General features: G+C 43.0%; 1 protein-coding gene across 7 annotated transcripts in view; it reads right to left on the reverse strand.

Moving 5' to 3' along the window:
- The window catches only part of amot (angiomotin), a 38,713-nt gene extending 22,733 nt beyond the window's left edge, over positions 1-15,980 (reverse strand). The window contains exons 1-7 of one of the 7 annotated variants that reach the window (XM_048270911.1): positions 15,807-15,980; positions 15,525-15,636; positions 15,270-15,376; positions 14,964-15,014; positions 1,534-1,773; positions 781-842; positions 491-623 (exon numbers count right to left, since the gene is read on the reverse strand). In XM_048270911.1, coding sequence (XP_048126868.1) covers positions 491-623; positions 781-842; positions 1,534-1,773; positions 14,964-15,014; positions 15,270-15,376; positions 15,525-15,580 — 649 coding nt within the window. In that variant the 5' untranslated portion in view covers positions 15,581-15,636; positions 15,807-15,980. Of the gene's footprint in view, positions 1-490; positions 624-776; positions 843-1,533; positions 1,774-14,963; positions 15,015-15,269; positions 15,377-15,524; positions 15,774-15,806 lie in introns of those variants that run through there. The other 6 variants (XM_048270919.1, XM_048270894.1, XM_048270903.1 and 3 more) reach the window with 6 other exon arrangements.
- Between the last annotated feature and the right edge of the window lie 245 nt (positions 15,981-16,225).

Genomic DNA, 16,225 nt, shown 5'->3' on the forward strand with positions numbered 1-16,225 from the left:
ATGCAGTCCAATCACTTTTTACACAAATCCCCCGACATTTAATGGGCAAACGAAGTGTTGACAAACCACAGTAGTTACCAGCCGCATCTATCAAGTTATGAACTAGGCATCCTAATTGCCTCTGAGCAATGGAAACAATTACAAATGAGGAAGTGACATGTTAAAAACAAACAAAGCCGTTAGGTAGAGAAACCACTCCAGTAATCGAATCAAGTGCCAATGTAAACACTAGCTTTGAGTTAAACCATGTCCAGGTCAGACACTAAAGCGACTGCACAAGAGCAGGCACAAAGATAATCTCTTGTCATAGACTTATGTAAATGATGATCCAAAGAGGTTAAAAGTTAAAGTGGATTCAATAAACTATAAACTGTAGTCTTCCTATGAGATTTAAAGTTGGAGTGGTTTCAAGCAACAGCTTTGAATGCCTACTAGAAGCCTAATAAGTGCGGTCGACATCTAGGAGAGTAAGTAATAGGGAGATTATTACATCTAGAGCTTTCTGATATTCGTCCCATTCTCAAGGAGGAGGAGGCTTTTTTCCGAAACATCTGTGGCAAACGAATAGTGACAAAGAAAGAGAAGAGGGGTGTCGGGTCAACGCTGCAGTGCTTTTGTTTTTCCTTTAAAAGATGAGAGATGGGAGAGATGAGACATATGAACGGAATGGCAAAATGGCAAAGTCCACACACACACACACACACACACACACACACGCACACACAGGGACACACACACACACACACACCCAATTACCCAAACACACTCATACATACATACTTCAACCTCTATTTCCTGTTGCTCTTCCCCAATATCTTCTCTTTCTCCCACTGCCTCCCCCTCTTCAGAACCGATGAGGATGACAACAGACAAATGGAGGGTGGAAAAACAAACACACATGAGCAAAAAAACGCAGGGTGAGGGGAAAAAGGAAAATGGGTGACAGAGAGGAATGGCTACAGTGACAAGACAGATAGGGCTTGTTTGGTGGTGGTGCTCTGAGCACAGGAATGAACTCAAATACGCCTGTAACCCAATTTAGGTTTAGATAGCAGCTAGCCACCTCGTATCTACAGATTGAACACATATGAGATTGAATAACAATCTGTACTGAGATGCATCTTTTTCCATGGACTTTTCTGGATAATACATGTGACAAGATGAACTTCATCTCTCTCTCTCTCTCTCTCTCTCTCTCTCTCTCATATATGTGTGTGTGTGTGTGTATAGCACACCCTCTGAATTGAATACATCAGGCTGTGTTTTGTAGAACTGCAACATGCTCATATTGACAGACACATTTGCAAAACACAAACCCTGCCCCAATCAGTTTTGAGCTGGACTGAGTTTGATCAGATATTCTCCTCATCCCACTGCCAAATGCACTCTCACACACACACACACACACACACACACACACACACACACACACACACACACACACCTGTGTTCACTCCACTACGGTACATCCTGAGGCCTGGGCCTAACCCCCTCTGCATACCACCCACCCCCTCCCCATGGTTGCTAGGTTACCTGTGTGGCTGTTGTGGCTGTTGCTGCTGGCTGGGAGGGTCACGGCTGTGGTGTGCTCATGGTGCGACGCTCGCTCTTCGCTCCGCTGCTCGACCACGCTGACGGCGGCACTGGGGTTGGCACTGCCGTTGGCACTGGAGGTGGGGTCGGGATCAGGCTCTCCGGCCTGCAACTCCAGAAGCTCCTCTAGCCGTTGTAGGACGCCCAGTCGTTGTGCCACGTCCCGCACACCCAGCCACTCTGAGACAGGAAAGCAAAGGTCACCAGCCCATCCAGAACAATGGGGGCGGGATGTTCCCCACACACACACACACACACAGGAGATAGGATAAAGGAGGTGTATGTGGGCAACACACACACACACACACACACACACACACACACACACACACACACACACACACACACACACACACAGGGGTAAAGATGAAAGATGAAAGGGGTGTGGGGCATAGCTTTGCTTTGTTTTTATTTCCTGGGTATTGAACTTTAAAAAGTATCACTGCGTTTTGTCACCCAGCTGTGAGAGAGAATGGCACTGTTGGGGGAGATAGTGTGTGTTTGTGTGTGTGTGTGTGTGTGTGTGTGTGTATGGTGTAGCTTAAACACAGGATGTGGAGGATGTTCCTCTCGGACAGCAGAGAACAAGAGCCCCTCTGGATAAAAACACACAGGACTTCAACAGCACAAAATCCTCGGGGTCAGACCATCCTGGTTATAGATAGATACCTGGTTCATAAAACTTTACAAGTTACAAATATATGGCATGCACTTTGTAATACTGTAATTATACTTTTATAAAACATATGTGATGTACATTTATGATTTAGCAGCATATTGAGCATACAATTTAAGTCCACATTGTATCAGTATGTGTGCTCCTGGGAAGCAAACCCATAATCTCGGTGGTGTTCTCTTCTGGTTGAGCTCTATCAACTCATAAACAAGTACTGGTAGGTCTTTAAAAGCTGCATTTCTCCTCAGGGTTACAGCCATTTCTCGTGTTTATGTTGCTCACCCTTACTGTCTGCAGAGGGTTGGGGGAAGGGCCGGCTGGGTTGCCCATGACCATGCAGATCCGCACAGCCCAGTCAAACACAAAGGAAAACACATGCAAACCTGAACTTCCCCAAAGTTTTACCACCAAAGCCTGATAGTGATCTTCAAGATGATCCAAAGCACACACGCACACGCACACACACACACACACACACAGACACGGACACGGACACGGACACACACAAAATAAGTAACTCAAGCACTATCGCATCGAGTAATCACCTCCAACCACCCTGAAATCACTTCCAGATGTAGCTTCATTGTCCCTCTTTCTTTTCCCTTTTTCACTTTTTTTTAAACAAATTCTCCTCACTCAGACCATTCCCCTTTTAACCTTTAGCCCATCCCCCTCTCTCTCTGATGCAGACTGTACGTTCCCGGACTGCCTCAGATAAACTGTTTATTCCCCGGCCCCCGTGGCCCTCGAGCCAATCTGCAAAACCCAACATTCCTCCCGGACACACTGGTCTGCGCTTCCCAAAAGTGAACAGTTAGCAGAGCGGGTGACCTGCACCTACCCCTGAGCACTCAAGAGAACTACTACATCTCAGCTGACATCTTAAGTACATAGGTAATGCCTATTGAGCATGGACAATATCAGCCAAAAGACACAATGTGACAAGGGCAGAGAAGAAAACACCAAACTCAAGTACATGCTTGGTTATAGGAAAGTCTATCTTAATAACACTGGTGACAGCTAACGAAAGTTTTTCTGATGCAGTACAATTCTAACTAACTGTTGAACATACTCCACAATTTAGTCCAAGTAAGTAAGTGAGTAAGTAAATAAGTCTTTATTTATATAGTGCAAGTGATGACTAAATTAATAGAACTTTAAAAAGAAAATGCACTTAAAGCAAGGGAATCACTCACAACAAATAGCCATGGACCAGCCCGTGGGAGAATACTGTAGCCGAGCAAAGCTGCTGTGACGCCGGTGTGCAGATCATAAATGATGGATGTGCTCCTGAGAGGTGTGGGAAATCCGCTAAAAGCTCTGAGAAAGTCCTGATCTTTGGTTGTCAGCGCTCTGTACGGAGTGGCACGGCACAGCACGTCTACTCAAGGCAGGATGAGCAGTACTCCTCCTCCAGGTGTGGCCCTGGGGACAGGTGGGTCTGGACACAGGCCAGGTTCACATACACACACTCATATGCACACACACACACACACACCCTCATACCTGTGGAGTGCCGTCACCACCTACCAAGCCAGATCAATCCAGGTGGAGGGGAATTAAACAGGCACTTCCTTATCATAATCACCTCTGTCAAACCATTAGTGTGAGATTGATATAATTGAAGGCATAACACACTAAATTATATAATAGCACATGCCTTCATTGTGGCATGGGAAAGTATGCGAAGCCTCAGCCTGCAAGATGTAGGATAGTTTTAAATCTAGATATTTGCCAGGAAAGGGACTGGCACACGTTTATCAGAGACTTTGCCAGTGGTGCCAAAAGCAATAAGGGGCTTTGATGGAGGATGTAGTGGGCACAGGTGCAAACCAGTGCTGGCCAAGACCCAGGCTCACATAAGGCAGGGAAGGAGAAGAAACAGGGACTGAACACCATTGGAGAGTGGGAGGGAAGAGAGGCAGACATGAAGAATGCAGAGTTAAGAAAGGAAAAGAAAGAGAGAGAGAGAGAGAGAGAGAGAGAGAGAGAATGAAAGAGAAAATGAGAGAGAGAGAGAGGGCCACACAGAATGAGCAAGAGGGAATTGTCTGTAGAAAAAGAGCCAAGCCAGAAAACCCAAAAGGAGAAAAAATAATGAAAAGAAAAAAAAACCTCCTAGCATCTCTTAGCAAGGAGCTCAGAAGCCAACGAACAGTCAGGACTGCTTCCTCGAAATTAAATCCTCCAGTTACACTCTTGGCTTCATAAATCACCCGGCCGCCATCAGGTACTCTCTTCATCTGCTCCTTCACATGCCAGCTACTTAATCAGACACTGCCAACCAGTTCACCTGGAAATTTAGTCCATTGAAATAGATACCCTGGAGAAATAGTTACTCAGGCAATGCCAAACGGTTAACCTGACCACACCAACCGGTTCACCTGGAAATTGCCCACAGAATCTCAATGGCATAGCCTGGGAATACCCATACAAACCTTTGGCGAATTTGGGATTTGCTCTGCAGCTTAATCTCAATTGAGAAGTGTCTGGTGTCAACGAGGCCATCATAGCAGGCAGTGAACCGGACCATGGAGCTTGATGAGGGGCTAGTTTATTTCCCCCACCATCGCCAGTCAAAGTCTCTCCATCCCTCACTCCCGCTCATGGGATTACATCCTGATCCCAGTTTGAGATGGCGTGCTACATTCTGACCGCAGGCTAAGGTTCTGCGCTATAATCTAAATATTTGCCCTCCATGTGCGAGTATCCTGGAGCCCTCCTCCCACCCCCACCCCATCCCCCATGTGATAGGTTGCTTATTCTGGTAATGCAGTTGGAATGCTGCACAATAGAGGCCCAGCACGCATGCAAACACACACACACACAGCTAGCCCCCTCCTGCTGACCTCATCAGTGTGAGACGCTCGTTGGGTTTCAGTGACTGTGAGGTCTTTTTCAGTGACACAAACCCTTTCAGTGCCTTCCAGTGAAAGTTCTAGAATTGAGGGATGTTTTTTTTTCCCAAAACTGCTCGAAAGACCTTTTCTTTCAAAGACTGAGCCAAAAAGCCCTTTAGAGGTAGCCCTGACCATGCTGGTATGCCACGTGGGTTTCAAACTGGACTTACAGTTTCACTTTCACGCAAAAATGAGCTCAAAAAGGAAGGAGTACCAACCATTCTAAGTAGGATTAAGCATGTAAGCAATGCAGGTCTCAAATTGGGCTTACAGTGTTACTGTTCAGTTTAAGGTCACACAAACGGACACACTCCGAGAAGGAGAGCTAGGATTACAGTGGCAAGAGAATCCTCCAGCCTACCCAAACCGAAGACAAAGGCCCAGCACAAAAAAAGCTTCCATACATTTCTCCATTTGACACTCTCCCACACTGCTCGGATGTACATGCAACAGGAGAACCCCCAGCTATTGACTTCATTCCCCCTTTTTTTTTTCCTGCATCGTAGCGGCCATCTTGCTCACGTTTCACTTACGATAGCGACAAGCAGTCTACGGCACTTTTCGTCCCTTTTTCAGTCTCCCAACCCCCACCACTATAGACACACACACACACTCTTCCTCCTCCACTCCTCAAGGATCCTCCTGCTGTTCTGCCAATAACTGAACACTATCCTCCTTAGCCACTGGCAAGAACTACAGAAAAGTATTTTGGCATTCCAATATTCCCTGTAATAGCAGGGGTACCGTGACCCTGTTGACCCCCGATGGTGCTGTGACAGCCTTCTGACACTCAATCACATGGGTACAGAGGGGCAGGGTGGGTTGGCAGGGGGCTTTGGTAATGTCCAAGATGGCATTTGACCTCCACAGACCCCACTTCAAGCAGCCCTCAGCTACAGCTCATCTGAGATTTACTACCCATGGACGCCTTCCAGTGGTGTAATCAACAGCAGAGGGTCATCTGAGGTTTGAATATGAATGCCGTCTGATATGACTACACTGGACCTGATTGTTGTGGTCGCTTAGGAATAAGTCTTTGTGTGTGTGTGTGTGTGTGTGTGTGTGTGTGTGTGTGTGTGTGTGTGTGTGTGTGTGTGTGTGTGTGTGTGTGTGTGTGTGTGTGTGTGTATGTTGGGCTTTCAGGTTCTTTGCCTTGTTTCAGGAACTAGAGTTGTTGAACTATCCAGAAGGAGAACTAAAGGAGAGTGAAATCTTAAAACATATTTGCATTTTTCTTTGCCAGCACTAAAGGAAATGTGAAAGTGATAAAACTAGGAGAAACTAGTCATACATATCATTCAGTCATCCTAGTTACAGTTTTCTGTCATGTTTCTTATGTCTTTTTCTTCCTTCTTACCATCACTGCCATGAAGTGAAGATGCTGTGTCAGCTTTAAAGAGGCCCTATGCAACAATTTTAGCAAAAAACGACCTTAATTATGCAGGTTGAGAATCGTTCTGATGGTTCTACAACACCTTTTGGGTCGTTTGGTGGGTGCTTCGCCTCCCCCTAGTGCTTCTCCGCGGAAAAACCGAATATGCAACTTTCTGGTCTCGGACCGAAGAAATCCGGATGTGACTCGGCGGAAGGCCTCGAAAATGTAGTAAATTGTAGTTTCTAAGAAGACTGTAAAACGGACTCCGACTTGGCTTTGTTGCTGCTGAAATTGTAAGTAGAACAAGAACTTCGTTTTTGTAATGTGGTTTGATAGTCTCTTGAACAATGTGTTTGCTTGACCGTTTTATTGTGAGCCCTGTAGGCTATGTGTTTAGCTTGGTTTCTTGATGGCTAGCTTGCTAGCTAGTGGGGGTTTAGCGTAGCAGTCACTTGCTACCGAAGCTGCAGGGGGAGCTATGTCGTGAAAAATGCGAGCCAAAATCAGGCGAAAACCCAGAAACAGCGAAGGAATAACCAGACTTGCATAGGGCTTCTTTAACGTCAGTTCAAAGACTTTCCCTGTTGGAGGTTACGTTGTGCACCTCTTCAAAGCTCAATTTTCCAAAAGCTCAGGCCAGCTCATAAAGGCATAAAGCTACATAAAGACAAAATGCTAGTTCTCATCATTCTGTGGAACATGCACTTGACCTACTGGCTTGTCAAACTCTTTAATCTTTACGGCCTATGTTACTTTGATGGAAAGGCACGTACAGTTCCTGAGTTCCTGGGAAAAAAGTTATTTTAAGTCCCAACGGCAAAAAGGGTCCCATGCAGAGGCAAAGACATGAGATGATGTTGGGGGAAGGGTTACATGGAGGTGGAGGTGACATTCGGAGCAGTCATGCAGAGATCACAGGCAGCAGCCAGAATGGCACCATTACAACACAGGAAGGAGCCGGAAGGGGAAGCCATTTTTATGCCAACTAAATCACTTCATGACGGGGGTGTATTACTACTTCATATGAATGAATTAAGGAAACACAGTAATTGAAAGTCGGGGAGGTCTGTTTGAGATGATTTTGCTCCGTTTGATCGAGTGAAAAAGGAACAGAGCGAGAGAGAGAGAGAGAGAGAGAGAGAGAGAGAGAGAGAGAGATGATGTGAGTGAGTGGGTGGGTGAGAGCAAGAGGAAGGGGGAGCAGGGGCTTTTGGGAAAAAGAAGGGGAGGGAGGAGTGAGAAACACATGGCAGGAACCAAGCAGGAAATGCAACATTCCAATCTGGGAGGGCCAGGCACTGCGAGAAGACTACTGGGAGAGGGAGATGGAGGGAGAAGACAGAGGCAGAGAGGAGGTAAGAGAGTTTGAGGGATGCTGAGAAGTCTCTCTCTGTATGTGTGTGTGTGTGTGTGTGTGTGTGTGTGTGTGTGTGTGTATGTAAGCGTGTGTGTGTGTGTGTGTGTGTGTGTGTGTCAGAACTGAGCCGTTTCTCTCTCAGTGTCCATTACAGTCTGGAACATGCTAACAGTGTGCAACTGAAGGAGAACTAGGCCAAGAAACTCTGACACATCAATGCTCTCTCCCCCTCTTTCTCCCTCACTCTCCATTTCTCTTTCTTCCACTTCTACATGTTCCACATTATTCTCAAACCCCCACTCCCCAGCTTTTTAGTTTCTACAGGACTTGCATGGAGATTGATTTGAAGACATGGTGCATTAATTTGTATGACAAGCAAACAACTTCCAATAGCATAACATAACATTTTACACTATCAAATTCTGGGAAAATAAATAAATAAATAAATAAATAAATAAATAATTTAAAAACATCTGGTCTGAGGAGACAAGGCATCTAAAGATGTTGTCTGATACTGGTCTTTGACTATCCTTCTAAGACCATGAGAAACCTTTCAGAGAGACCAGTCTCAGGGAGACTGTTAACTAAACTGAATGAGGATGATTACATAGTGTTTACAGTGGATTCATACAGATTTGTTCACTGAGATGAACTCAAGAATGATACAAAATTACTCATGAACGATCTCGGCATTCATTCTGGTCACATTTACAATGTTGCCATTGATGTAAAATTATATACTATAATATCTACTGCTCTACTTAGTTTTGATTTATTTATGTGCCAACCATGCTTTTTGATATAGCCTTCATCTTTCCCATGCCAAAGTCTAACCAGTTCTAAGTTTAACACCCCACGGACTCCTGCCAAATTTCTGTATTGTGGTAAGCCCCTACCAAATAACCACCACTTCAAACAAATGGCAGCACTCCCTGACTCCAACCCAAGAAGACGGAAACACAGGGCTTTCAGGGCTTTCTCGCCCCTGTCCAAAAGCTCCATCACAACGCCACCGCCACCTCCCGCTCCACCCCCATCCCCATACTTTAATGGGAAGCATGTGCCCCAGTTGAAGATGAGATCGCTCTCCACCTCGGTCACTGAAGCCATTCTGTGAATTTCATGTGAACACAAAAGAGCCCTCACTCACATCCATATATTTTGATTGCTTTGTCTTGAGGGCAAACTCAACCAGCACAAAACATCAAAACCAACTTCCATGGACTTCTTCCTAAATAATCTGATTCAAGCACCTACAATACCATCACCACAATACATAATAAGTTGGGTTTTAACGGCATGCGAGTTATGTACAATGCACAGTCTCTCATCTGCCTGGTGCTACTGTTTTTAGTAGTGCAAATAGGCTGGTTGGAGTAGTGATTAGCTCTCTAACATTAACTTCTCTCCAGGCTGCAAGTCTACTACATGTGCTTGTTTGTTTGTCATGTGATCTATGCATCTGTTGATCATTAAAGGTCACCACTGCTCCAACAGATCATGACCTGTAGAGCTTGCATAAACATAAGGAACTGTTTGTCAGAAAACTGAGACAGAATTTCATCAAGACACCTCAGCTGTGAGCCCTGCGGCACATCTGTAATTAGCTACACATAATGGCTACAGACGTGTACAGAGTGACACATCCTCCTTGAGAGCTGATGAATGGTGTGATGAACGTGTGGTGAGACACCAGACCCCACCCTGACTGCAACACAGTGACACATTCCACCCCCAATGGCGTCCACAGAACATTCAGTCCTGAAACTGCTGTTGCTGCTGCTGCTGGTTGTGCGTGTGTGGTGTGTGTCTAAAATATGTAATTGTGTGCTTCACAATACAGTGGTTCTGATAGACAATGCTGTATTAGAGGTTTGACCTTTATTCTGCAGAATGTCCAAAACCCAGCACATGGTGGTCTCACATGACATCACTGACCTATGACAAAAGACTGCTGGCAAAATCAGAAACTATGAAACAGAATGTGACATCCACACAAAGAAGTAAAATAATAAAGGAGCTGGTTGAAGTTAAGTTTAAAGGAACCGTATGTAAGAAATGTAATTCAATTAATCATAAAATGGCCCTGATTTGTCACTAGACATTAGGAAATCATGCTAATTTCAAATACTTATATCACTCACAACAGTAGTCCGGCCAGGATATCGTCATTTAAAAAAGTGAAGTTGCAGCCCTCAACTGATGTTGATGTTTACATATTTGTGTTTTAGCCTGATCCATACACCCTCCACCTATCTAGTAATCACAAAGTCAGTAGTGTTTTTTTATCTGGGTTGCCAGCTCTGCTCTAGTTACCACATCTGCGGTGTACACCGCTCTACAGTATTTTGAAAGTGATTGTAGTACCAGTTTTGGCCAAAATCCTACATACGGTTCCTTTAAGTGGGACTCTATGTCTGCAAGGAAAAGAAAATGAAACAATTCCTTCAAACTGGAAATGTTGTGTGTGAATATGACCTAAGATTAATAACAATACACTCTTACATATTTACTTATGTTGTATACTGTAACTGTTGTAATCTTATCAATGAAAATAGCATTTTTAAGATGTAATGAATGATAAACCCTTGATCTTTTAGCTGGGCGAGGGAAACAAAAGGGTGAGAGAAACACAAAAATGCTTTTCGGAAAGAAGGCTCTCCAGCCTGAGTCAGCAGAGAAGACTTTGGCTCCACACTCGAGAGAGGGGAGGTGGAGGAAAAGGGATGGAAAGACTCGAGAGAGAGTCAGAGACATTCTTTCACTCTGAGTCAAGGCAGCTAGAGCACTTCTCCAGTGGGCATTCACTACTTCTACAAGCGGCCCAAACAAAGCCCAAAGCCACCGGTCTCTTTCACACAATGTTCTGAAGAAAGAAATAGGGAACGCAGGAAAACAAAAGACAATTAGGCATTGATTAGGCGTTGATTAGGCCTAATTGTCTCAAACCAAATTATGTATTTAAGCATTATGTGTGAGGTAAAACAAAGAACAAGGTTAACTTGCAATTTCACCAAAACTCAACACATCACAGGAGTATTCACAACCATCACTATAACCCCAGAACCTAATAAATGCAAAGCATGCAGTACATGAGCCTACATGAATTGTGACTAAAACCTGAAAGAACTGCATAGGTCAGACCAACAGCACAGATTCGCCATTGGTCTGCTACAGACAGCTATTATCTTCTGAGCTCTTTTTTCTTATTCGTGAAATTCAGGAGAGCTAGTCTTGTTGTGTGGCTATCGGTGTGCCCAGGAGACACGCTGCATAGCAACATCCATGCGCTCCAACTTAACCTATCGATTGATTTGGAGTGAGTCACTGCATGCCAGAGCAGACTGCTTCAAAGGCCTAGCCAATACTTATCGGTGGGCCCTGTCTGAATGTCAGGAGATCAAACTTGCAAAGATAAAGAGTGAGGTCAGTCATTTAAATACAGAAGATAAACTGACTTGCTCACCGAGAAAAGCAACAAATTGATGGGCTAGCCTAATAATCATAAGCTTGATCTTTTGGCAAGGGTCTATCACTCACCAACAGTCATGAAATGCAATAAAATGTAGAGATATTTGCAATATTCTTATTAACAGCTGACCTACTTTATCAGTGCAAAATCATTCCTGGAAGCAGCTGGGATGAGAGAGGCATGTTGCCGCAACTATGGCAGTGGGCTACCAGAAATCGTAAACATCAGCATGACCATGCAAATGCCATGTTAGCCAGGAGTCCAGCTGCTGTAGCATAATAAAAACTTAAGCTATAACAAAACAAAAACTAGTTATTACCATAGTTCACAATGGAGCATCATCACTTTATGACATGAAAACTAAATTCATAAGACCGAAAGTGTATCCCGTCCCGCCGTACGTGTACACATCAACTGGATAGTCCAAATAATGAAAGGCATGGCGTAACCTAAACATTGCTGGCTATAAAATAGTCAATATAATTAGTTACTCTACTAGATTATATGGTTGACCTAAGACACGAAACTAAGTAGTATACATAGGCCTACCTTTCAATGAAATCTGATGTCTGTATCCCCCGTCTTGGTGAACCGCTCTAAGACCCGGTTACTTTCTTCCATCGATTCTGATTTTATCACAAATGCGCGCACATTCCAAAATGAAGCACTTGGTATTGTTTACAAAGATAATCCAAGTAGTTTGGAATGCTCCCCTCGAGTTGTATATGGACCTTGCTCCAAATACAGCATTATTCCGACATCCCGTTTCATATTTTCAGTTGTTCAAAAGTTCAGGAATGTCTTTTCCACTAGATTGCGCTATGAAGAGAATGCATGAAAGGACTGCCCCCTTTCACAAACCGCAAAGTCGCAGCAGCAGCAAATTCATGCTCCCAAGCCGGACACAAGCGCAACCCCCAACCCCCTAGCTAGAAAGTTTAACGGAGTCCAAAGTTTTTTAAGGTGGGGACTTCCCTCCTTCGGACTCCGCTATAGGAGGTCAGTCAGATATGGTTGCGATGCAGTTGGCTTTTAGAAACGTCGCTCAGGCATTAAACTAAAATTGACAAAAGCCCTTTGTGTGTTTAGATCAGCTTCTGGGGCCCGCTAGAATGCCTTGTCGAGGCAGACAGGCTATCTGGTTATCCCATAGGCCTTCGGAAAACTGACCGCACCGGTCGTTATGCTGTAACATAATAAGCTTCTGAGCCAGAGTTGAACATAATTTTGATGAGGAGCCAAGGCTAAAAAGCTACAGCGAATACTTTATGTTGTGCCAGAGGTGATAATCCACATGCGTTTTCATCTTAATGATGCTGTATAGCCTATTATTTATTGCAAAAAATAAATAAAATGGTTAGACCTGAAATAATAGGCCAAATATTGATTACACTGGATATTGTTATTAAATATTAATGTGCATTGACAAAAAGAAATCTAGAAAATGTAATTTCGAGGAAATTACCAGTGCATGAAAATATAAACATACTGTATATTAACATAAAATGCCAAACAAACTTTTATTTGGAAACAGTTGGCAGGAGTCATAGTTGATAACAACTGACAGTTGAAATGGCTGAACAGGTAAATAGTTGAGTAGTTTAAATAGTTAAATAATTTAATAGTGAATTATTGTAGTGAGGACATTTATTTTGAAACAGTTGTGGGCAGAGGAAATAGTAGTCTTAAGAGAGCCAGATTGTATGCTTAAAGCCTGAGACAGAGTATATAGTTTAAAAGTCGAATGTAGATAGTGTAATGGATGTTGATAGCCAGAAAGTTGAATGGATGTTGATAGGCAGATTGTTTAATGGATGTTAATGTATAGTTTAATGGGTGGATGAGTGAATGGTTTGAAGAGGATGAATGGATAGAAAGTTGGATGGAATGTGCCTTATATCCTTGTAGAATGGAGAGACACAGAGAGAGTTGGCCTAGTTAAGCAGAATGCAGTTGATACAGGTGCAATCAGTTTAACTAGCCCTTTGATGGGTCCTAGTAGTGAGCAGCTGGAAGTTGATACAGGTGCAAATCAAGTTAATTAGTCCATTGTGATGTCATAGTGATAATGCAAAGTCTATGGGGAAAAATAAGCTTGTTTTTTATTAATATGTCAAAAAGTATAAAGTTTACAAAAGTGAAAAATACATTCCCCACATGTCCTTTTCAAGAAGAAGAAGAAGAAGAAGAAGAAGAAGACGACTTCGGATAACAGAACAGTGCATTTTCATGCACTGTAATAATAAAAACCTGCAACACTGACTTAACACAAAATGTGCAATTTGGGTTTATCTCCAACTGCTCCAACTAAACTGTAAACTACTTCCTCTGTTCCTTCCATTGTATCATTATGATTACACATTTTTTCAATCACAATAGTCTTCAATTAACATTCAATTGCATTCCATTTAAATTTTGTTACTGTAGATTTGCATATTTAGCCTACTATAAATGGATAATTTTAGGATTATGTGATTATGAGGAACTATGAACAGACTTCACATTCTTCCACTTTCCGGAGGTAGAATTTACTGGGTCAAAAAGACACATTTGTATTTTTAACACTTAATCAACCACTTAATGAAACAGTGATGCAATTATCTGGAGGGATCACACATAAGGACAATTTCAAACCATGCACCGTTTTGCTTGGTTTAAAGTGCTGTAACCATGCCATTTCTTTCACCTGTCTCATTTTGCTTGGGTTCTTTGGGGACAGTCTTATTGCCATGTCTTGGTCTGTAAATACTGCATGTGTGTCTGTGTGTTGGGTATGTTTTTGTTGTATTTATTTTTTGCTATGCGAAGCACTTTGATCTGAATCTGCTATACAAATGTAACTTACCTACTTCAATTCTTATTTCAACCTGCCATGTTTTCTGACATTTTTAATGGCACTGTGGTTTACAGCACACCATGGTGGAAGAAAGCAACAAAATAGTTTTTTAACCAATATGCTGTTGTACGTAACCTAAGAACAGTTAGGCTATGTTAAACAAATTAACTATCAAAAACATGGTTCGAACCTCTATGATTTTACAGCTTTCTGACAATTTACCAATCAGTCTGCCTTCAGCATTATTGACAAAGTGGCAATGTATATCCTACTTTTACACAATGGGAAACCTACCAGCTACACACAGCGGGAAACTTGTACCCAATAATGCATTCCCTCCATTTTGTCACTTATTCTTTGGCATTAAAGGTTTTGAATGGGGGGCACACATATAACAGGAAGGCTGGCAAAAATCAAGTCCTCAATGGGGTTATACTTACAATGATGGTAAACATTACTGTGCTCTATTCTGAAGGTATGATGCTATATTAAACATTACTGTGCTCTATTCGGTTTCAACCCTTTTGGGTTGATTATGCTTCCTCTAACTGTCAACTACTGGATCTTCTTTACCCTCAAACACTGGAGCAACCATCCTTCAGATGCACAACATTGTAAGTCTAGGATGCATTTCAGTCTTTCACAACAAGACCAGACGAAATGCACATTTAATTTATGTCATAAGAACTGAGACACATCCATGGAACCCAGTGGGTCATTAAACAGTGATTATAGGCCTAAAGCTTATTCTCACCAAGTGTTGAGTCGCTGATCTCCAAAAGATCCAATCCAGAGACTGAGTTTTCTGAAAACAAAATTAACAAACATGAGCTAATGTAAACTCCTGCACTGTCAAGACATGCTCAAGGACATTTGCATCACTTAACATGTCTGTTGGTGTTATACTGGTACCCTCTTGTGGTAAGAGGTAGCCTTACAACTGTCATAAACAGCCTAGAGGAGGGGAAAAAAACTTGTTCCCATCCACTTCAAAAGTTATCCGTTCCTTCTGAAGATCTCATCGAGCATTAAATACGTTTTAATAGCCTAACTGACTTACCCAAGAAATTTTGCGCATGTTCGGTAAAGCCAATGTGTTTTATCCAAGCCGAAACCTCTTCTGGTTTCCAATGTTCCACAGGAATCATGTTTGCCCTCGTGTCTCCTCTTTTTGAATGCAAGATCAAGGGGGAAAACACATGAAATAAGTTCTACTGACACATCAAATTAATCAAAACGCCAAAGAGCAACAGAGTGTGGACAAAGATCGTAAGCAATGTTAGTCCCATTTTAATGAGGGGTTGTTCCTCCTCACCGTGTTACAGGCAGAAGCTTTGTTTTCAGACTGCTTGTTGCCATTGGCCTTGACATAGTTCGAAAATGTACAATAGACCTTCAGACATCACACCGAACCTCGCGTGGGCTATCTTGCTTTTCACAATGAAAAAAAAATAGACTATTGTCCACGCCACCAGGTGAACACATCCAAGGAAAGAAAAATAGCCTTAGCTAAACTAACGATATATGCCTATAGGCTACTGATTCTTTCTGAATAACTTTACACTTTGACAAAAATGGCAACACGTTTAGAACTTACCGCCAATCAGTCGCTAAAAATAAAAAAGTATCATTTTCGGCTTCCCGAGAGTGATGAATACACATCAAAAGCACACCTCTCCAGGTAAGGGTGGAGCTTGAGCGGACAGTTAGGCAGTGGCAGATGCATTGTTGGAACTGTAGTTCATTTCAAGTTCAACATAACTTGGCAAAATCCGTGCGCTCTTCAAGAGCAGCCGGCGCTCCCCTCCACCCGTGTCACTGCAATTTCATGGCGGCAAGTTGCGCTGACGCTGCGCTCAACGTCACCATGGCTGAGCACACAACCAGTCATACATTTCTGCATGGAAGATTAATCTGCATCACTATAGCAAAGATCCTTAATATAAAAAGCTTTATCATTCGTCTCTGACTATAGTATATGGATCCATTTAATTGGTAACACCAAACACAGAAGGA

Source organism: Alosa alosa, chromosome 2 (genome assembly GCF_017589495.1).
Source record: "Alosa alosa isolate M-15738 ecotype Scorff River chromosome 2, AALO_Geno_1.1, whole genome shotgun sequence".
Lineage (NCBI taxonomy): Eukaryota > Metazoa > Chordata > Actinopteri > Clupeiformes > Clupeidae > Alosa > Alosa alosa.